Genomic DNA, 24101 nt, shown 5'->3' with positions numbered 1-24101 from the left:
TTGTAGGGTTTTAGCACAAATATGACATCCTAAATCACACTTATTCTTAATAATTAAACTTCTTCACCACCTTATTTTTCCACTGGAAAACTATTTTGCTCAACTGCTGTTACTGGACAGGTTCTAGAAATATAACATTGATGCGATTTGAGTTATTTTCTGTCTTGGTGTAATGAAGACCATGTAATACAGTTGAAAACTTCAGAACAACTGCTGCTTCCAAGTTCACCGATAAGACATCTTCAACTAACTAATTAATAGCTCAAATTATCAAGTCATAAATTCTTGTGCTAGATGTTTCTCAGAAAAGAAATTGATATTACAATAAATGCAGTGAAAACAAGCAGGATATATTATTTAAAAATGGTAGAATGAAAATGAAATATTACATGTTAAGGTAGCATTTTGCACCTGAAATTGAAGTATTTCACAATATAAAGACATATTTCACGTGAAGCAGAAATATTGCCTCAGAAAATCTAAATATTACAAATGAGATTGATATATTTTACATGAATATGAAATTGCATATCTGATTTAACCCTGTAAACCCACTGCTACATAAATACATCTTTTTTAATTATTAGTTTTATTTTCTTTTTTGCTAATTTTTTTCTATATTTGGGTCTTACATGGTTAAGTAATATTGCACATGGTATTGATATTATTGTTTAGATTTAAGGGTCTTATGTTTCAGCTGATATTTTGATAGAACTAAAGGTTCACTTTTTACGAAGATGATTGAGAACATAAACAAATAGTATAAGGTGAGCAAATTCAGTTTTACTGTTGAAATCTCCAGGGGGGGAATTTTAGTTTATTTTTTGATTTTCTATTTAAAAATTAAAGATGGTTCTGTAATAAATTGCCTGCATCAGGAAGATAACAGAGTGTTACTGATCTTACAGTGTGACTGAGCTGTGGGTTTTCGTATTGCTGCTTCAGGACAGATGTGTGACACGTGTGGTTCCGTTACTGCAGTGTATGTGTCGGTGTGTGTGTGTGTGTGTGTTGCTGGCCTGCCTGCCAGAGAGGGGAGTCGAGAGCTCTGCTGGGAACTACATGGTGCTCAATTTTTCAAGATGTCGTCGCTGGAACAGAGGCTGTCGCGAATCGAGGAGAAATTAAAGCAGGAAAATGAAGAAGCTCGCCGGAGAATCGACCTCAACATCGACATGAGTCCGCAGCGATCACGTCCGAGGCCGAGTGAGTGTCCACCGGGGAGGACCGGGGTGTTGGTAACGGCCAGAATAGCAGGAGGAAAGATCGGAGAGGCGGAGGGAGGGAAGGGAAGAAGTGGGGGTGTTGTGCTGCTCCTAGCTACGAGCTACATGCTAACAGGCTAGCTACATAAACAAACACTGACTCGTCTCGGTCCGCTGGTTTTACTGTCAAATCCCGCATTTTACGAATGGGGCGGTTTCTGTAGTGAGTAACGTAAAGCAGTATCTAAAAAACGAAGCACTGTCATGAAATATCTCCCTGCCAGTCATGTCCCGAAATCTGTTTTGATTCTGTCCTGTCAAACATGCTAGGCTAACGGGCTAGCAGCGGCAGTGATAGTCGGTGGCAGGCCCAGCGTCAGTTGGAAAATTTCATGCAGTTTCCAGTTTCTTTATGAAATTTTACGGACTTGCCATTTATCCCCATTGTATCTATAGGTTTGTGTAATCAGCAAATAGTCTGTCTGCGTGTGACTTTTGCGGCAAAGTCAGTTTTCATTGCCATTTTAGGTCCTTGACGAAACATACGCTAATTTGTGGAAGCTATGGAACGTTAGCTAACGTTGAACATACGTTAATGGCTGTTAGCGCTAGCGGTGCTTTAAACACAACCGCTGCTTCATATATAGCTGTACAGCGCAAATTTGCTGCAGACATGTGGAATAAAGGTTTCAGAGAAGATGAAGTGTTGTAAGAGGTTGTGAAGCACTAATGTTGGCCCGTTTAGGAGGAAACTCAGCCGAGCAACTTTCCCTGCTGTGTTACATCCAGTCCAACACTGTGGTGCAGACAGAAAGACCTTCATTTTATTACCAGTGTTAAAATGAACTTTTAAAAGTGGTGCCTGACAATGTTTGAAACCATTCTTCCCTACAGATCACCCACTTCTTGTTCACTCATGTAGGTTCAACACCACATACCTGCCTTTTCTTCGTATTGTGTTTGTTTGCTCTGAAAATGAAGTTAAAATTGCTGCATGTCACACTGAAAGAAGAATGTGATTAAATCTCATGACGAGACCAAAACCAACAGTGCAGTGATCCTACTACCAAATATTTGAATCTGGATATGCAAACCGTTCCTTTGTGCTATAGATTAAAAAAAAAATCTGGATCAGATAGGGATTAGCTACAATGATGTACCAAATACCATTTTTGTACTATGTGTTAAGATAAAACTCAGTGTTATTGTCGCACACTGAAGTCACTTTTGTTGCACCAACAATCTGTAGCCTGAAGTGCCATGCAGTGACTCACACACATTTTGAAATGTCACGAAAAAAGGAGCACTGGTGTCGCTTTGCCACTCAGTACCTGCAGAAAGTCAGAGCTGAGGTATCAGAATTGAAGAATATGAAGTTACATGGAAGCTTCCCCCTTAAAAGACAAACTACGGTGTCTTTTCCATGTCATCACGGTGTGTATGGGCACTGTCGTTTATGTAGAATTGACGAACACGATCCTGCTGCCGTAAATACACATTAGAGCCCCAAATTAACCTTAATCTGCGGTTGAAAATGGTTCCCAGGAAATGTTTCCTCACATTTGGGTAACATTTGTTAAATGCTGCAGTGCTCAGCTGTGTCAGGAAATTACTGGGCCTTTTTATTTAGATGTTTTAATTCATTAGGACTCAGCGTTCTTAGGGCTGAGTGCCACAGACACGGTTGGAAAGTAGTGGGAGGCAGCGTGGCGCATAGTTGCTTTTGGTCTTGATGAGATTTGTAGAAGATACGAAGAAAGAAAGAGAGAATTATTTTTTGAGTTACAAACCACTGTGTTTTGTTTGTGTGTGAAGACAACAAATGAATTGTAAAAGTGTGAAAATCTGTGTTTTTTTTTCTGTTTGTTACGTGATGGAGTGTGTGTGTGCGCACACGTGTGATTGTCTCAGTAGAACACAGCAGTAATGTGCGTGTGTGTATATATTTTCTTTCCTCTGTTTAGTCATCGTGATCCAGCTCAGTCCTGCTCCAGCCCCTTCCCAGCGTGCAGGTATCATTCAATCCATCACTCTCTCTGCCACTGCACTCCCCCTTCCCCACCCTCCAACACCTGTATCCCCTTTTATACCTTCCATCCTCTCCTCCTTCATCTTCTCTTTCTGATCTTTTTTTCATTTATACCACACTGTCAGAGAAAAATACAGGCAGATCCCTACGTTCTCACTAATTTAGTTTTTGTTTTGACCTTGCCAGTAGAGCCTAGTAGGCACTGAATACCACTGCTTCCCTTAGGTTTATCTTCTTAGCATTTTTATGCACATTTCTTAAATCTAGTGTCTAAACAGGACAGTCTGTTTGGGGGAAAAAAGACATGTTTTGCAAGTGACTGTGAAAGTCAGTTTTATGTATGAGTATGTTGTATTTCAGCTCCACTAGGTGGTCTGTTAAATCACATTTAAGTAGTAACGTCATGGATTAACCACCACATATAAGCAACAGATTTTCTTTCCTTTCAAATTCCCTCCAATCCAATACTTGATCTCACACTTGACTGTTAATTTTACGACTTCATCCGTGTTTACGAAGACAGTCCTTGACCAGCTCTGATATTTTAACCCAGCAGTTATTTACACCTCCTCTAAACTCACATCCTCTCTCCATCTTTCCATCTCTACTCCCCTCTCTGTATGTGTGTCTGTGCCAGTGGCAGGCCAGTGTTGGTATGTGTTGATGTCCACAGTGTGTGTGTGTGTGTGTGTGTGCGTGTGGACGTGTCAGAAGATTAACCTTTGTTTTGCTGGAGGCAGAGAATCACGGTGCATGTGGCTTTTCTGCACGGCACAATGTTTTGGGTTGTGTTTTGTTTGACACGGTCTCTAATCCAGCATCCCCACTGGTCCGTCTGCAGGAGTGCTGTGAACACTCGGGCTTCTCTTTCTCTCTCTGTCTCTGTTTTCTTTGTGCCGACTGAAGACTTTGCCTTCCTGTCCGAGTCTGACTGACTGTCTGTCCAACTTCCAGCTTAGTCTGTGCTATGCAGTTTTGGCCGAATTTCTACTCTCTCTTTCACATCGGACTGTTTGATGCTGTTTGTCTGTTTTTCATCTTCTGGCACCCTGCCCTTCCTTTTGCAGCGGCGCTGTCTGAGCAGGAGGCAGTGCAGCAGTGCCTGCAAGTATCTGTGTTTGTGTGCCCCCTCCTCTCCGCACTCTGTCTGCCCATCAATCCTCCCATCCATCCATCTGGAGCCAGCCGAACTATGGAGATGAAATCTGTGCCAAAGACTGCCTGAGTCTTCCTTCCTCTCCACACTAACCCCTCTTCCCCTTCACTAACCGATTCTCCCCTTACAGGCCGATCCATCCAGGTGACTCATGGATTCAAACACCCACTGGCGCTCTCACAGAAGTTGCCAGCCTGCTACTATAAAAATATTGTTAATTATAATGATAAAAAGCTGCATGGTACTTGAAATGTTTTGCAAACTGGTTAAGAACAATTGATGTGACATCGCTCATGAGTAGGGAGTTAAACTCTCAATAGTAGTGTTCATGGCCGTCGAGATCACTGTAGCTGTTCACTTTCTGTCTGAGCATTCAGTTGCATGACCGATACTAATTCATTTTCCTGAAAGTCTTCAATATATCTTTTTAAAAATAGGTCAGTGCTCACTTGCACATGCTCCTGATATTACAAGGCTGGTGAAGTTTTAACTTGTCCTTTAGCGCATGGTTTCAACCTGTCTTTATGGGCTAGAAGCATGTTGCATCCTCTGTTGGGATTTTGGATTTTATTGCCAGTCGTTTGTAAATTGCACCTTCAACATTTGATTTGGTGTTCAGCGTTATGTGGTTCTATGTAGCCCAGCGTGGCTTAATAGGAACAATGTTAGGTTTAATGGCAAACTGTGGTCTATCACAGCTTGGGTTTTATTTTCAGTGCTCTGGCTATTGGTTTTATCAGTTATGATCACCGTGTACTTGCCAGAATTATTGCTGAGATCTGGGAACATAACGGCATTTATGAAAACAAAGTACAAACACAGGCAGTTAAATACTCAGGCTTGAGCAAACCAAAAATGGACAGTGAAGTAATCGTATAAACTGTCAGTCGGGTCTGTTGATTTACTGGTTCACTGAGCTTGCCGTGTTTGTCTGTCTCACAGCTGCTATGTGCAGTGAGGGATTATTACCAACATAATGGGTGCTCTCACTTTTAATTTTACCTTCAAATAAAGTAGTACCTAATCGAGTAACTGTTGGGTTCTGACAACCTGCACGATGAGCTTAATGTTAGCTCATGTCCTTAGTCGTGTTTTTGTAAAGTTGCTATGTTTTGAGATCTCAGCAGTCATTTAAGTGAAATAAATGCTATCATAACTATTAAAACCCATGCTGAAGCTATTAAAATAAAACCCGTGCTGTGATACAATGTAGTTTTTCTTTTCAACAAACTGTAGAATTGCACATCCCTCGGCTGAACCCCTTCCAAACTGTGGGCTAACTCTGTGCTGTCTCTTTCTGCCTGAGAGTGGTGTTGCTTTTGCTCTGAGATAACCGTCCTGTTTGTTTTAACACTGGGTCGGGACATCAGTGAAACAAAAACAAAGCTGTAACTTTCGGGGGAAACAAAAACAACAAGTTCATATGCTGGTTAAATACTATTCAGGATCTAGATATCAGAGCTGTAGGCGAAGAACTTGTCAACCTCGCCAAGGCCAGCTTCTCCTGGGAAATAATTTTCAGTCAGTGTCACGCAGGATATGATAGATCATGTTGTTTTGTCATTAGAAAAAAAAGAACATCTACAGACCAGATTGCAGGAGAAAACCCTAAAAATCGTGGAACAAAGCTAATAAAAACAACGCCTTGTCACATTTTACATTCAGATCACTAAAATAAATGACTAAGAGACGACATGAATGAACATAGCCATCTGACATGTTGGCCTCTGGTGGAAAACACAAAACCACCACCTCCAGTCACTGTGTCTAATATAACATGTCCTCCCCATCCCAGCGCTCCAGCTGCCCCTGGCCAACGATGGAGGCAGCCGCTCATCATCTTCAGAGAGCTCGCCTCAGCACCACCCCTACCCCAGCCGCCCACGACACATGCTCACCCTGCCCACGCCTCCATACGGCCTACAGAAGAGCCTAGAGAAGTACGTCGATTCTCGCTCAGATGCATGCTGATTTTCCTCTGAGCAAAAAAAAAAAAAAAAGAAAATGAATGAGAAACTGTATTAACAGTGTGGCATCCTTGTTCTCGAATGCCTTTCTGCTCTTAGAAGACGGTGATTTCAGATTGTTTTGTTTTCAGAAAGACTCTTCGATGCATTTTTCATTTAGAACAAAGCACGAGTATCTGGTTTCAAAATGACAGTTGACATCAACTCGCATGTAAAGATAGCAACACAAGATGAGCGAGTGCAACACTTTTAGTAGAGAGGAGGCGTAAAGATGTAAACATGGAGAAGCTAAACTGAGTCACAGAGATTGACCCTTTTTACATGTGCTTGAACACAGTACCGGCACACAAACACCCGAGTGAGCTGTATGAATCGTGCCAAGCATTATGGAGAGTGTGGGTGGACGAGATGTGCAGAAACTCAACACAGCAGCCATTTATAAGTCAGAAGTCTGAAACTTGGTGCATTTGCTGACTGACTGTGTTTTTTGCTTCCACAGTGCAGAGATCGACCAGAAATTGCAGGAGATCATGAAACAGACGGGTTATCTAAAGATCGACGGTCAGGTGAGATGTGCACACCAAGACATGTTGGATTTCAGTCCACTCAGTGACGATGGAAGAGTCTGTAGATAATCTTGATTTTTCTTCATGTCAGCAAAGGTGAAAACCAACAATGAATTTATTCTTCTACCAAATGCTGTCCTTGTAGTCATACCCCAGTGTAGCATGTATCCTGTGAAGCATAGAAAGTTGTTGTCTCAGTGTTATTAAAACAGCATCAATAAGCTACGCTTTTACTCTTTCTGGTACATTTCTTTGGTACAGTGAACATGGGCACTGTGGTTTGCTTTGAATATATCCCACATACACCATCCTGCTGACAGAGTGGTAGATTTCTTAAGGTTGTTACTGAGTTTATTTAAAAATAACATTTTATTTGTGACCTGAATTTTACAGTCTCTGTATCGATACGCTTGGAGCTGGTTACTACAAACAGGATAGGAAAATAGGAAAGCAATGACAGACTGGCTAACACAATGTTGGTTTTAGTTGATTTTTTTTGCTCATGGTACTTGTGCTGGGCTTCCTTTATTAAAAGACAGTTTTCTTCTTTGTGCAGCAGTAAAAGCAGCTTCAGCAATAATGAAAATACAGATAAGCGAGACCTTATAAAACAGCCCAGCTCCTGCTCAGTAGCTGAACCCTGCTTTTTCTCCTAAGTATTCAGAAAGAAAAAAACTTCTGTTTAATGAGAACAGACACCATTGTTTAATCGGGTCAAGGTTAAAATCCTATGAAAACAAACGTCCACACAGTTGGTGTGTCCTTCAGCAGAACACAGACTATCAGAACACAGCAGCCCTCTGTGCTACGTTTATTCTCTTTGACAATAAACCGATCGTCTTAAAAACACACTGACAACATGACAGTGTTTGTTGTTTTGTCTAATAGTTACTGGTCATATTTGTTTTTTGTGTGTGTTTTTACCCTTTTCCAGCCTTCCGGTCCAGCTTCGTAGTTAGCACTAGTCATGGTTTGAAGATGCTTGAGAAAATGATGTGACTCATTACTGCTCTCCAGTTTGTTTTGGCTTCCTCTCATTAGCCCAGAGGGGCTGCTGCATCATGACTCAATGAGATGTCACTAACTGCATCACAGTCACCAATGGCTTATTTTTAACGAAGCAAGGAAATTATGCATCTTTCCCACTGTGTGCTGGTATTCTTTAGTCATGGCCGACGGGGGAGCAGCTTAATTACAGATCAAAACATTTGCTACTACATTTACTTTTGCTGTATGATGCAGAACGTTACAGCTGGTCTAGGTCCTCTGTTTTCAGGCTGAAGAGTTTGCATAGAATTGTTGAACATATAACTTGAATGTGCTGTAAAGCCTTGTTTTCTTGTGCGTCCACAGCGGTATCCAGCAGAGGTAACAGACCTGATCAGTGAGGGGGAGATCGGCAGCGGGACTTGTGGACAGGTCTTCAAAGTGCGATTCAAGAAGACAGGCCATGTCATTGCTGTGAAAGTAAGACTTCCTGCTCTCACCTGTTCACACAATCAGCCTCATTCTGTCGCATCTTCTGCCTAATGTTACACAGACAAGTAGACAGGTGGCAAATCAAGAGAACAAGATGACCTGAAACTCCATTAAGAGATCACTTTTAATTCACAATCGTGTTCTCCGCATTCCCAGTTTATTTTTCTGTTTCTTTTGACAGACGGTTTTCATTGAATATGAATTTTGATGGTTTCTTTAATGTAGTTTATTGACCAGCCGGCTTTACTAAATATCTGCAGCTGCAAATATAATCATTGTTTGACAACAATAACAAACAAAATCAAGAAAATACAGGTTAATGTGTCGTTGGCAGTAGTGGCATTCTTCTGAAACGTTTCCAAATGTTTAAAAAAACAGCAGATTGGTGATGCAGTTGAACAGCAGCCAGATGCTGTGGATGCTCAAGTAGAAAAACATCATCATTATTAGTGTAATTGTTATTAGTACCAGTAATACTTTGATTCTTTGGAATACTGGTGTGCTACAGTGCGGACCCAGAATCAGTGTTTTACATGTAATTAATTTAATGTACCGTACTCCTGTTTATTTTTTGCCTTGGTTTTGTCTGTTTTATTGCTCATGCCAGTCTGTTGTTTATAGGACCTCTATTTATTTTATCAGTTCCGCTTTAAAGTTGCCCTGCGGTCCATAAATATAAACAAATACATCTGGGGCAAAGTTCAGAAAAGGAAATAAAGATATGAAGATTATAAAACACATCAAAAATATGATCATTAATAACATGGGTTGTTTGAAACAAGAACACGTTACTAAATTATGTCACTTGCAGCTAGAAGCGCAAGTATATTTGTGATGACGTTTGGTCACTGTTTAGTTCTAATAACAGAACAGTTCAGGTCAGTAATTTTAGGTTTAGGAAGAAATGATGAAGCGGATTCACCCAAGAAGATGATTTCGGTGGTAAACAACAGCATATTAAGATCAAGACCTTCTTAATATGTGCATTTTCTTTATGGTAATATCTCATTGCCGTGTTTTTTCTGTGTTCATGCCAGAAGACAAGAACATGTCAGTAAAGCCTCCCTGCAGTGACCATAAAGGCACAAATTCTCTAACTCCAGTCATTATGATCAAAGTACAACAGGAACTTGAGGCTCCCCCCCTGCTGAGTCTCACGTTCTTATTTGCTTTTGTGTTTTAATTGCCACCAGTTTACCAACACAGTGGCATTAAGAGCCTGACAGAACAGCCCCTCTGCTTAGGAGATGACTTAATTGTAGCCAGCCTAGCTATTTAACAACTGTGCAGTCAGTCAGCTCACCGGAGGAGTGTTGTTTTGTGATTTCCTAATGGCTCGTTTCTTAACTGTACACCCAGCATGGTGCGTGTTTCATTGTGTTTGTTTGTGTCACCAGCAAATGCGTCGTACAGGAAACAAGGACGAGAACAAGAGGATCCTGATGGACCTGGATGTGGTGCTGAAGAGTCATGACTGTCCTTACATCATCCAGTGCTACGGCGCCATAGTGACCAACGTGGGTGTCCCTGAAATACTCCACCGTTTGCATTCTTAACAACCAGATTATAGTGCAGTAAATTCAGCATTGTTCCTCTGAGCAGCACAACAGCCTCATGTTTATTTGATATGTTTGAGTGTTGTTATTTTATTCTAGTGAACTCCCATGCTGCCCTAACTTAGCTTGGCGTGTGTTTGTTTGCGTACATGTACAGACGGATGTATTCATTGCCATGGAGCTGATGGGAACGTGTGCTGAGAAGCTGAAGAAGAGAATTCAGGGCCCCATCCCAGAGCGAATCCTCGGAAAGATGACCGTGGCAGTAAGTCACAGAACAAACGCAGATGGCAAAGTGTAGCATTACTGACTTAATTGTTTTGTTCTTACTGTGTGTGTGTTTCTGCTCCAGATTGTGAAAGCTTTGTTGTACCTGAAAGAGAAACACGGTGTCATCCACCGGGACGTCAAACCCTCCAACATCCTCTTGGACGCTAAAGGTCAGATCAAACTGTGCGACTTTGGCATCAGCGGACGCCTCGTCGACTCCAAGGCCAAGACTCGCAGTGCCGGCTGTGCTGCCTACATGGCGGTGAGTGAAATCCCATTTTGTCAGTTGAATCTCCACAGTTTTCTTCCCAATTTAATTGAAGCGCATCATTTTGCATGGAGCAGACAAGGATAACAAAATAATGAGCTATGTGCTTTTATGAGCTAATTGTTCTCCCAGGATGACCTAACTTCAAAATTACTGTGATGTGCGCAAAGAACATCACATCTTATGTTCTCTGCTCTGACACTCGCTTCCAGTGTAATTGAAGTCAGATAAGACACATTAGAAACCTTGACTGTGTGTGATTGGGCTGTAAATCACGGTTTACGCATACTGATGTCCTAAACTGTTTTCTGTTTTTAAATGCTTGCAGCCTGAAAGGATAGACCCTCCAGATCCCACCAAACCTGACTATGATATCCGAGCAGACGTGTGGAGCCTCGGCATCTCTCTGGTAAGTCTGCTGTCATTGTCGTATCATACAGCATTAGTTTGAGAATCCTTTGTAACAGAATTATTTTTGTTATTGTGCCCATAATACTAATATTTAAGTACCTTCCAAAACCAAGGCAAATGTACTATTTGCTACAGATCACTTAATATTCTACAATTCTTCAATTTCATTTAGCAGACGCTTTTGTCCAAAGCGACGTACGACACAAGCAAGAATTCAGACATAAGGAAAAACCTGTAGTAAGTGCAAAAAGTGCTTCAAGTGTGATTGGTCAAAGGTGTTGCCATATACAGTACAATGGAAGAAATGCACCGAGAGTCTAAATTATTCGCGTTATTTCCTCTGGGATGAATAAAATTTCTCTTATCTTAAAGCAGCTGGGGTAATGCATAGATGTGACGTATGAGAAAACCATTTGGGAATGTTGCAATGACAAAATTTCATAGCTTACAACACTTAAAAAAACAACTGTGGCTGGTGAGTCAGTTTCCAGTGGATTTCACATTTAGAAAACAAAGAAGCAAACACTATATATGATATTTAAATAATCTTAAACCTCAGAACACTGACATTTTGCTTGATGCTTTGACGTTCCAAACTTAGACTGTAGTTCATAAACAGTTTAACTTGTTTTTGTTTGACAAATTAATACAATTATTATTTGATTATTTAAAAAGGCGCATATTGATTTAATAATCGCTCCCAAAAAAGTAAAACATGCAACACAATATGGTTAAAATGCTCAAATGTGAACAGTGAATCATTAGTTTAAAGATAAATGGCCCGATGCAGTACTGCTAGTATGACTTGACAACAACTTAAAAGTTCGTTCTTGAACTTTGAAATATGAAGTCCCTTTTCATCTAAGCAGTTCCAGGAACTAGAAAGACTGGAACTAAATGAGAAACTAAAAGTATGTGTGTTTCTACCTTACACCTGTGAATATTAGGTTTGTGGATGTTAATATCTTCCTTGTGTCCTCTAGGTGGAGCTGGCCACAGGGCAGTTTCCCTACAAAAACTGCAAGACAGACTTTGAGGTTCTGACCAAAGTGCTGCAGGAAGATCCTCCTCTCCTGCCTCTCAGCATGGGTTTCTCCCTCGACTTCCAGTCCTTTGTCAAAGATTGGTGAGTTCACATTTCACCCTGAGAAGCAAACTGGTTTTTTGTTTATTACCTAAAACAAGATCCAGATCTGGTGATGGCGTTTTTACCTAATAGGTCGTATTGTTTGAACCAGACTGATGACCTGAGACCTGTGTCCACATTCCAAAGTAAACTGAAAAATGTTTCTGTTTTGTGTTTATTCTGGCTGTGATGAATACAATTTTTAGACGAGCTACAAAAATACCACAGATATTTCTATGCTTCACTCTTTATGTTGCGTTTTTCCATAATCAAAACAGATGCAACTATTTTTCCACACGTTTTCGTCATGTGTGACGACCATTTAGTCAGCGTAAGAAAACAGGCTTGTTGGCTAGTGTCGTCTCGTTGTTTTTGTTGTTTGTTTTTTTTTTTGGACCATCGATCAATAGCTTTCTACTTATGGAATTCAGGTAAGGTTTTATGCCCGATGTGCCACCCTGGTAGACCAGTACATTTTGGACACACTGCTTTTGTGTTGTTATCGCTCAGTTTCAAGCGTTGTTACACAGCTGAGGTTCTCTGCATTTTGTCCTGGTGAGCTGAATGTGACATTTACTGCTAGTGAGAGAATTGTCAAGAACCCAAACTGGGACATATCAATATATAAATACACATTTTAATAAAATGTGCTGACAAAATGTTTTTTGCCCCCTTGAAAAAGACAAAAAAACAATAGCTGACAGCCAAATACCTATGCTACAAACACATATCTAAATGAGCAAAAATTTGGGAACTCCCGGTGCTTTTCTTGTATTTTACTTGTAATAGCTTTTTTGTGATTAAGGCACATTTGTGTGAAACATTCCTGGTGTCCCATTAAGGAAATGTGCCGTATAGAAAAAAAACATGTAAAATTTGCTTACTGCATCTTCACTTTTTGTATTTTTCTTTCTTTAGCCTCACAAAGGATCACAGAAAAAGGCCAAAATACCATCAACTGCTGGTAAGTCACTATTTGAAATGAGTAATAGATTTTATTGACATTCAGCAGAATTAGCCACAGAACAAAAATAGCTTAACTCACCACTGTTTGTTTATTTTTCTGTCTTCTCCTTCATTACAGGAGCATAGCTTCATCCGGCGTTACGAGGTGCTGGAGGTGGATGTGGCTGGTTGGTTTCAGACGGTGATGGATCGCACCGAGTCGCCTCGCAGCAGCCAGTGTTACAGCCATCAGCACCAGCTCCACTCGCTCTTCAGTAGGTAGCCTAGCCTTTTCCAGCCCGGCGTTAGCTTAGCCATACGCTAGACTAGCCTAGCTTTAGCTTTGCCAAGCCCAGACTCGACTCAGTCTATTCTAGTCTAGCTGTTAGCTGCTACGTCTAGCGCTACGCCCATCCTGCCTGTCCATCTGTCCACCGGAGAACCTGAAGAGCCCACAGAGGAGGGAGAGACGAACATTTAGCGGAGGACTCTGCATGGACAGATGGAGCGATGGACAGAGGTGGACTGGTAGATGGATGACAGGTGGTTCTGTTAATTAGCGTATTGAGTTTGGACAGACAGACACGGGGAGGAGGGAACAGGAAAAGATGCCCACTTTAGTTAGTGTCATTTGTTATGTTTGGGCACACTATCATCACATCACAGTGTGTGTAACAGCCACACACTTGCATACAAAATGTGTGTGTCTTGTATGTGCGTCTACATTTCCTCCACTTTTCAGTAGTTTTTTCACCTATATGTCTGTTTGCAGCATCGATCCAAGCCATTGGATTAGACAACAGAGTAGTCACTACACACTGGAACAAAGCATCTGCTACTTTAGCAAACACAATTTGTTCTTGTACATAAACGTTATGGAGGACAAAACGATGTTTGGTGCAATTATGATTCTTCAGGTGTTTCTACTATCACACATTCTCAGGCTGTATCTATATGTAGTTGTGTGTGTGTGCGCATATGAGTGAGCGTTTCTGTGTGTGTACGTATGGATAAATATCAACACACACTCACTGGCTGTTTTTAATAAGTGAGATTCTATTTCCTAGTCATTTATTCACCTTCACACTACAGCTCTAACACACAAACAAGAACAAATTAATCTTGTCGGCTGTGCTTTTAACATGTAAGGATAGTAAATCTCATAAAGTTTGTTATGAAATGTGTTAAAATGCCCATCATTTTATTTAGCAGCTGCATAATTGGAAAAAATAATGAAAAATAATCACAAAAAAATTAGTGTTGCATTGTAGCTTTGTAGAAAAGAAATTGTGTATGGGATTTTAGAAATGCGTGTTAAGAATGAGTTGAACTAAAAGAAGGTTTTAAGAGAGAGGGAGAAAAAACATGAGTTAGAAAGCGGGTCATGATGGACTTCATGACAGGAAAAGCAGAAGAGGGGAGTTGTACTCTCACTGATAACCATTTGGAAGACTCAATAACTGTTCCTAGTGTGAGAGAAAGGTTGGAGGCAGAAATGGGAGCAGAGTGCTTTTTCATTGAGACAGCAAAGAACAGGAGCTTATCTTGTACAAAGACTATAAATGGGGTAGATCTTACTACCTGTGGAGCATTTCTTTACTTCACCTGTTCGTCTACCTCTTCCTCTTCGTCCACCTCTCTGTCTGCCTCGGCTGTTTCATGCGATGTAGTGCTCCACAGTGTTTCCAGACCAAAGGCTGCGTGTAGGTTGTCGGTGGAGCCCAAGAGATTTCTGCAAACGTTCAGAAATTGAAACTCGACGCAGACAAGTCTGAATGAAGCAGTTTGTGTGTTTTCAGAGCCTCAAAGAGGGGTTTCAAACTACTAGCCTGGGGGCTTACAAGATCCAGCCACTGCCAACATGTTTAGAATTGATTTAATTCGGCCCATGAGTCAGGATGTTGTTTTTTCAGTGCATATTTAACCATTTAAATGTTTCTTACCCTCCGCTTTCAAACAGGAAAGTAATTACCTGTACACCTATTTCCTCATTTATTTGGTCAATTTTTAATTTGTCAGAAAATTGTAAAAGGAGTCCAGTTTTTAATGCAAAATGTACCCGCAATTCATTTTAATATAATTTGAGAAAAAAATAGGGCAAATCTTCATTTCACACCTACATTTTTTCTTGACAGATGAAACAAATGTATCGATCTTCCATACATTTCCATACATCAACTAATCCAGCAAAAGAATAGTTGAAATATTTCTGCAGATGTTGCTTTTTTATCACCATTGTGTTTAAAACAAGAAAACACCTGTCCCAGTGGCCCCCCCAGCCATTAAATTTAAAGACCCCCGACTTAGAGGATCGTTCAGATGAAACTGAGTTTGTCAGACTTGAAGAATCAGACTCACCTGAACCGGTCAGCGTGTGTGAAGCTGCGATGTACAGATGTGTAGATTGAGACCGACTGTCTAGAGTCCTACTGCCTCCCCTCTTGGAGGGCCACAGCCAAAGCATGCTAGATGAGCAGACTCTAACCTGCCACGCTCCGTCACACACCAAACCAAATCACCGCTAGACACAGAGAACTGAGGAGTGGCAACGATGTAGAGAGGAAACTGTAAAGTGTCAGAGAAAGAGAGAGAGATCTGGGAATGTTGTCAAGATGGCAGAAAAGATGAGTGGAAGTACGACGACAGGAAAAAGAGAGGAGAGCACGGAGTGAGGTGTGAAGGAAGATGGCAAGTAAAAGAAAGTGGGATGGCAAGTTAAAGACAAGTCAAAGTGGTTGACAGGAAGTACATGTGTAAACAAGGAGAGGAAACGAGGAAGGAAAACATCAGGCCAAGTTTCACAGCACTGCTGAGCTCTGAGACTAGCTGGATATTGTAAAAAGCTTTCATGGTGTTACACCAACGTACCAATTCTGATTTTAGCTTGTGAGTTAGTGTATTGTGTTTATGATGTTTACTGTTCTGTTCAAACAATGTTATTTATTTACATTGCTACTGCTGCTACTTTTTTTATTGCTTTAGACGCTGCTGTCACTTCTTTTCCCCAAAGGACAAATACTTTATTCTTGTTCTTTTAAGCCAAATAAGTGAAATAATGCAATGTCTACACGTGTTACCAAATACAGGAGAGCAAGTCTGAAGAGAGCAAAAGCAAGTGAGAGCGAGTGAGATGGATCGGTAAGGAAGTGCAGGGAGGTCGGCTTCACAGAAGTACTAACTCACGCAAAATGTAAACACACACCTCACCTCAAGTGTGGCTCTATGTGTAATGGACGTAGGTAGTCATTTGTATCCCGACACCGCACTACAACTCTGTACAGTGTAGATACCGTTAGAGGGGATGTCTGTCTGTCCAGATGCTCTTCATCCATCCAATCCTCCGTCCGTCCATCGGTCCAACGCTCCGTCTGTCCACAGGTCGCCTGCAAGCTTGACAACCTTGACAGTTCACACCAAAGGTGACCACGACTCAACGAAAATAGGAATTGTTGTTATTGTTCTATTGTTATGGATATAATAAATGATTACTCTCAGCTATGATATATATGAAATCTCTCTAGTTAGTGGGAGAGGACGTGAGGGCGGGTGCTGTATTATAGCAGTGCCGTGTATGTGTCATATATTGTACAGGGGGAGACTGGTGCACTAACACACAACAGGGGGCAATAAAAGCTGCTGGCTGGTCGCTCTGCTCGGACACACTGTGGGCCTGCGTTGCGCTTTGAGTGGCTTTCTTTGGGTTACCTGGTTTCACTGAGTCACAACACATCAGCTTCACCGAATGAACCGTATCGCACAGCTGGACCTCTGCTGACTCTAGGTTTACTGATCCAGCTGAGAGGACATTGTTCAAACTCATTAGAATAAGTAAGCATAGGGCTTAAAATCAGTGTTTGTACCAACTTAGACTTGCTTATTCATTAGAGAAGCACTAGAAGCAGAGAGATCATACTCCGTAGTTCGGATCAAGTTCTTCTGGGCTGTTCTTCAAACCATAGAAAGCTTCCTGCAGTACCACAGAAGTAATGCTTTTCATGAAACTGAACTTGATCTGCAAAATCTTAGTTTTCCCCCTTATTTCAGGTTATATTAGATATTCTCACATGTTCATTTCCTACTAAAAAACTGAAAGTGATGGCATACCCTTCAAATTGAGGTGACAGTTTATTTGGACTGTAGAATCCATCTGTACAGTTATTTTATTGTAAGTTCTGCTTTATTGCCTTGTTGGTACACCAGGTTAGCCATGCTGTGTAGGCTCCCATCAGCCCCAGTTAATAGTCGACCAGCTGTGTGATCCAGAATAACCCGAGTTATTCCCAAAGACAGCTCATGTCTCTTCATAATGCAGGCCCCTGAGCAGAGCAGACGTGGAGCTGGCAGACCTCCGTTAGCTCAGCCTTTGTCTGGTTCTAATCTCGAGACCAGATGTGACCTGGAACTGATTTAAAAGCCACGGTTAACCTTCACCACTGAACAGGCTTTTCCTGTTGGTGTAAACTCTCCAGATGACAGGGTTCAGGGCTCCTCGTGACAGATCTGCTCTGCCTCCCTGATAAAACTCTTGTAAATAGACCTGAATCTGGTGCTCGGCATCCGTTCAGCTGCTCTGCTCCGCCAGCGCAGCCGCAGATGTCCTCATTGGTGCAGTTTCAAATCAGCTCTCTGTAGGAGACGGTTTCGCTCTCACTACGACACCCGCTGTTCAGACTCTTGTGTGTGTGTGTGTGTGTCTCGGCTAACTCGTGTCCACGGCTGGACCCAGTCTCCCACTGTTGAGGTTCTCTGTTATTAAGCTGATGTGTATTTTCTAAGCACACACACACACTCGCTCGGCCGTGCTGTTGGCCTGCATTTCCAGTCTGACACCTGACTGAGTTTATAGAGCCGGGTTCTGCTCGAGGTTTTTTTTCCCCTGTTAAAAGGGTGTTTTCCTAGCCATGTCCCCTCAGGGCTTGCTCTGGGGGTCAGACGTGGGTTCTGTGAAGACAATTTGACTGTAATTGGCGCTACATAAAATCTAATTGGATTGGGTGAAGCCCACACCAGTCAGTCAGGTGTACATCTGATCTTGTTTGTGTGTGTTTGACAGACAAAATATCCAAGTGCTAACCCACACACACACACACCAAATGTATAAAGTCATCATTCTACGCAGCAAAGCTGGCTGCTGCTGACAGAGGCTCTATGTGTATATTAGCTTGTCAGGTGCGAGGCCAGCGGTGTGTAAAGACAGCTAGTCCATAGCTCGCACCTGAGCACCGAGCGAGTGTGTGTGTGTGTGTCGTAACCCCATCTGTAAGTAAACCAAATATCATTTTCACTATGCAGTCATTCAAACCATGTCAGCTTGCTTCGGCGGAGGAAAAAAGTAGAAGCCTCCTGTACATACACAGATTTAAAGTGGAGCGAGCGACGGTGCGTTTTCCTCCCAGTGTGATTTTTAACATCGCCACCTTCAGCTAGTTCAGAGAAACAGACAGAGCAAGAGATATGTTTTGAATGAGCTGACAAATATTTAAGGATTGTATTGGGGTCGGGGAGGGACGGGGGTTAGACCTGGGGTTTGTAGTTCTGGGGGAGATACAGATCAATGCTGTAAAGTATATCGATTGCATGTTATTGTCACCGCTGTAACTGCCATTGTTTTGTTTTCTGTTTGTTTTGTTTTCTTCCAAGACAATGGTCGGTTGGGACGGGGATGCACAAAACTTTATCCTTATTTATGATTTTTACACATGTAGTCTGTATTTTTGTTTTTTTTGTTTTTCAAAAAAAATGTTGAATTATTGTGTACTTAGGAAAAGACACACTTCTTTGCCTTTTTTTTAAGTTCTCTGTCGACTTTGCAATATACTTTTTTTCACTTTGGACCCATCACTAGTTGTTGAGGAGGAAGAGGAGGAGCTGTATCTTTATTAGCAGACAGTGTTTGTGAGAAAATAATGTCTCGACGTCCTGTTTTCCCCCTTTTGTTCACTTCTTTTCAGTTAGCTGTGTGAGCGTGTGGAGAGTGTGTGTGATGTTTATTCGTCTACCAAAAGTCTTTATTGACAGTGATTATTATTAGCTTTTATTTTTGTCCATTTGTTTTGTTTTTATTATTATGATTACTATGATTACTGTTTTTATTATTATTATTATTGTTGCTATTATAATTATTATTATTATTATTATTCAGGGCAAAGATGACACCAAATTGAACAAAGAAATAAGAGCGTGATCCCAGACAGACGGAGCTAAAGGTTTATTTTCCTGGCGAGGTGGAGTGATCGTTTTCCTCACCGTTACGCTGTAGTGTCTGTCCACCTTTCATTCAAACCGCCACATAAAGATAACCTCTGAGCTGAAACTCTAATAGTATTTTTTTTATTATTATTATTGTTCTTGTATCTTGTTTTCCTTTGATCAGATATCATGATCAGTTTATTTCTTGTTACCCCAGTATGGGTCATAAATTGCGTGCTGTTATTCCCCCCCCCACCTTCATCCCCGCCCTCTGCTTTTTGGAGTTTATTTTTTATTCGATTTTATTTTCCGTTTATTGTTTTGTATTCTTTCTGGTTCCATTGACGCTGTAGTCGTGAGCTGACGGTCAAACACCAGAGCCTTTTGTTTCGTTTTCTCATGCTGAGACTGTTGTGACTGATGTTGCACTTGTGATGGGTTTTATTTTTGTTTTGTTTTGTGTTGCAGATTGTTGTGCAGAGAGGAGAATATTGGGTGTTTTCCTTATTTTCTTAAAAAAAAAAGTCACAGCAGTTATTTTATCAATCATATAAATCTGTGACACAGAGCAAGAAAATGATTCAACAGTGTATTTTTCTCACTGGTATTTATTTATTGGTCATTTGTATGGGTTTTTTTTTTTCGGTTTGTGTCTTTTTATTATTATTTGTTTTTATGTGTATTGCTTTTTTGTTGAGGGCAAACAGGACTCAAGGTAGAGGAGTAGTCTCTCATTGGCATTTTACCATTTTGCCATCGTGTACAGAAAGCAGAATATTGTATCCAGTCGTCACACTAACATGAAACAGTCTATTTAGTAGATTAACAGGTAAAAATAGCAACCAGCAGCGCGGTAAAGTGCACTGTTTCTGACTTGACCGCGGCTTCCTGACGTCGTCCGTTATTTTGTTTACTGTTTACCCTCTCAGAAGGCCCCGACAAACACATCGTGGTGTATTTGACTCTAGTGCTCGGCTAATAACTCACAGTGAAAGCTTGTATTGTTGGGATGGTTTTTAATCAGTAAGTGCTGAATGCCACCCACAGCACAGACTATTTTTCTTCTTTTTTTTTTTAATTTTTTTTTTTTAAGTTTTCGGTGTTCTAGCTGATGATAACTACTATGATAGTGGACTGATTGGCTTGTTATTAACCTGCACTCCCTGACAGCGAGGTGGGACACGCCTGCTTTGGTTTATCATTGAGGTTTGTTTGCTTGGTCTTTCTAAAAGCCGTTGTCAGTCCAGATTGCATGACTTTGCTGGTTTGCAGGGTGGGAGCGGGGGGAGGACCGACTTCAGTCGCCGCTGTCGCAGTTCAAAAGCTTCTTGTATGTACGACACACCTCTGTTTATATTGTCTGGACGGTCGTATCAGTCGACACAGCTTTACTGCCCGTTCCTTTTTAATTGTTTTGTTTGTTTCTTTTGGCTGTATTTTATCCCTCCCCCCTCCCCAGTCTCATTTCAAACAGAATAAATGCCATTATATTGTGAATACCTCAGGATTTTTTGGAGAAAAAAATAATAAAACACTTAAAAATCAAATAAATAAATAAACAAAAAACTCATAAAACAAGTTTGGTGTCACGCTGCCGTTTGTTTTTGCTTCAACTTGACTTTTATTCTTCAGTTCCCATCATTTCTGTGATTACTGGTTTCAGAGGTTTGTACACACAAGTGCACACGCATCAGCCAAGAAAATGGTTTTATTTTTTATTGATAGTCATCTAGTATCGTATCAATAACTAGCATCACTTAAAATCACATTTTATTGTCTGAGACTGATAAATGTTGGACTTCCATCCCTACCACAGGGTGCGCTGTGCTTTACTGCATTTTAACTGCTGTTCAGTTCTTGATGTGTTTTTATGAAGAATACTGAAAATACACACAATATAGATTGCATTTTTATGCAACTCATGCAGATAGTTTTTTTTTTTTTTTTGCAGGGGTAGAGCAGTAACCTCAATGTGGTGTCCAGGTACTTTACTTTGCCAAGAACAAATGTTTATTAAGTTTCACTTATTTGGATTAAATTCCTTCTGAATGGACGGCAAAGCCTGGTGATTTTTGGCAGACCTTTGTAACTGTTCTGTCAGGTTGCACAGGGATTAAGAGTAAACAGCTGAGTCTTTTTAGAAGTCAAGTCTTGTCAAAAAAGTCAAATAAAACTTAACACGATTCAATGTTGAACAGCCACTGCAAAATTTTGTCTTGTAATTCCAGTTTTGTCCACAGTGGGGAGCACTTTTAATTCATTTTTTAAAACCTGAGACAAATGACTGAATGTAACTGATCCACAGAAGAGCAGAACGCTTTATAATGGATAGCAATCCATTTAATTTGGTTTTCTATAGGCCTAATTTTGTTTTAAATATAACTTGAAGACTTATTAGATTTGGATCAGGAATCTTGGAGGTGCTTCTTCTTTTCAGTACTAGATTTATGCACATCTTATTCAACTGAAACAACTCTGCTGAAGGTAAAATCTGGTCTCTTTGCACGAAGCAGTCAGTCTTCTCCCTCTGTTCTGCTGCACTTTCCCTCTCAGAGACTTTCACCCCAGCAGGACATGATGTGACATGACTCTGGTGTTGCTTAAAGCTGAACACTTACACAACAGCAGATTGTGTAGTTTTGAACCAACCTGAAGCACTTTTTACTACAGCTGGTGTGTGTGCTGTGATCATCTTTCACTGAGGCCATAACGGGGTGTGTTTGACTGTCTCTCCGTCCTGAAGAGAGAAGCCGGATGCTGCTTCATGAGTGAAGTGTTGCAACAGCAGACTATGCCCTGTGGCGGCGAAAATGAACCGACAGGATCGCAGCAGAGTGAACACTCAGACAGTAACCTCTGGAGAGAAACTTTACAGATGGACATAGTTTGAATTTTCAGGATGGCAGGGACATTTTCTGTAGTTTTAAGGGGAATTCAGGAGTCATCTATTTACTCTTCAATGATTTCATCTTCTTAATGGGACCAGAGTTTGACTCAAAAGCTGTTTTAAACTTTCTCTGTGCTCAGATTATGTTTTTTTTTCGTTTGGTCAACTTAATGTGGAAAATTGAAGCCTCCTTTTTCACTTCAGTAGGAGACATCTTGTGTATGTAAATGTTTGAAATAAAAACTGATTTTTTTTAGTTGTTTGGGCTCAGTTCGAAAGTATATGTAGTTTAAGGAAGATATAACTTACTTTAACTTGGACAACAATATGATAATGTAAAAAATACTGAAAAACAATCAGTTTTTCCTACTCTACTAGTCAAAAATTTGGATGCACCTTCTCATTCAATGCTTTTTATTTAATTCTTTTCTAGATCTAGATTAATACTGAAGACATCAAAACTATGAAAGAATGCATACGGAATTATGTAGTAAACAAAAAAAAGTGTTAATCTTCAATATAATCTACAATGTGGAAAGTAATACAAATAAATAAAAAGCATTAAATGAGAAGGCGTATCCAAACTTTTGATTAGTAGTGACTTATGGTTAAATATTGTAAATTCTGAAGCCACAATAAGACCAGAACCTGTGAAAAGTAACTGTGTAAACTGAATAAAGACATTTTTGCAGAACAAAGCACTGTTTAAATTAGAAAGCAAAGAACATCACTGATCACTTCACACTAGATTTATTGCATTTTATTGTATTATTTTTTGTTTAAAATGTATTTGATAGTCTTCATTTTGTCTTACATTGCTGCCTTTGAACAAAAATGTCTCATCCTTTAGTGTTGTGAGCATTTCAGCGGTATAAACACAGTTGGTAGAGTTATATTCTGTATTATAAAGATCAAAGGCATGTTATTCATGGGCCTTCGCCTGAGTCAGCTGGGATAGACTCCAACCCCCTTGCAACCCTGGTGAGGATAAAGCGTTGTATAAATGATGGATGGATGTTATTTATGGTATATGTCTACAGTTTATACATTTTAAAAGAAGAAAATGTTATTATTTACGGCTAGCTAGTTACGGCTAATGTATTTTACAATGGCAATGCTGCATAAATACGGCACGTTATTGGAAGTATTAAACGTCAAACGAAACAGCAAACCAATTTAAGAAATTAAAAATAGCTACAGACCTACAGAAAAACATCGAACAGCTGAGATTTTTTTTTTTTTTTTTGAAATGAGGAACGTTTGTGTAACAGGAGCCGTTAATGCTTCTGTCATGTTTGTTTTTGTTGTCACTTACTTGGCTAATATGCTACCTGCCTGAAACCATTAATTTACTATTGGTTTAAAGCTTGTTTTATCTTATTTCCTACAGTAAAACCAAGTCAAAAGGCTCGTGTGTGCCTGCAGTGTGTGCGTCTGGTTCATGCTGCAACATGCTGCCCCTACATTTCTATCTGCTTATCTTTGATGTGTGACCGATGTGAGACAACAGGAGGGCCTGAGCTCAGAGTAATGACAGGCCTTGAAAAGAAACTTTACACCACAGGCAAAAAAAAACCTCTAAACAATAGACGCCGCCTCCCTCCTCCTCTGCAGCCTCCTCTCTTTCTGGAAATCTGTTTCTTTCTGTGTGCTCTCTTTGACCATATAAGGCAGGAAGTTAAAGCCAAAGCTCATTGGTGGACGAGAGACAAAGTGCAGGTAGAAGCTTCACCTTGTTTGGGGTGTGTGGAAGTCACTCTGAGATCATGACTTTTTCTTTTGGCTTCATTTCTATTTTTGTTTTCAGTTAAATATAAGTTTGACTTTAGTTCCATAAAATCCAACACAAAAACCCCTCTGTAGTTTATATGTTTGCACTGACACCAGACTCACTGAGCTGTCCCTAAAACAATTAAATGACACATACTCCGTGCTTCTAGTATTCTTGCATGTTGAGCCACATTTGATCCCCCTCTGAGGATCCATTTATGTGCTTTGTGTCATATTTCCTCCTTGGACACATCAGCAGCGCCACACCCCTGCTCCT

The 24101-nt window shown here is 40.6% G+C and overlaps 1 protein-coding gene across 1 annotated transcript; it reads left to right on the top strand.

Moving 5' to 3' along the window:
• Positions 1-989: 989 nt before the first annotated feature.
• On the top strand, positions 990-20745 carry map2k7 (mitogen-activated protein kinase kinase 7). The gene is made up of 11 exons (XM_022219572.2): positions 990-1206; positions 6186-6330; positions 6857-6923; positions 8277-8390; positions 9800-9919; positions 10116-10223; positions 10311-10490; positions 10825-10905; positions 11891-12033; positions 12952-12997; positions 13118-20745. The coding sequence occupies exons 1-11, from the start codon at positions 1083-1085 to the stop codon at positions 13259-13261; spliced, it is 1272 nt and encodes a 423-aa protein (XP_022075264.1). The 5' UTR covers positions 990-1082; the 3' UTR covers positions 13262-20745.
• The last annotated feature ends 3356 nt before the right edge of the window (positions 20746-24101 follow it).

The sequence above is a fragment of the Acanthochromis polyacanthus genome, chromosome 3 (assembly GCF_021347895.1).
Source record: "Acanthochromis polyacanthus isolate Apoly-LR-REF ecotype Palm Island chromosome 3, KAUST_Apoly_ChrSc, whole genome shotgun sequence".
In the NCBI taxonomy this organism is placed as follows: domain Eukaryota; kingdom Metazoa; phylum Chordata; class Actinopteri; family Pomacentridae; genus Acanthochromis; species Acanthochromis polyacanthus.
The sequence above is the reverse complement of the archived record's forward strand: the minus strand, read 5'-3'. Positions and strand labels throughout refer to the sequence as shown.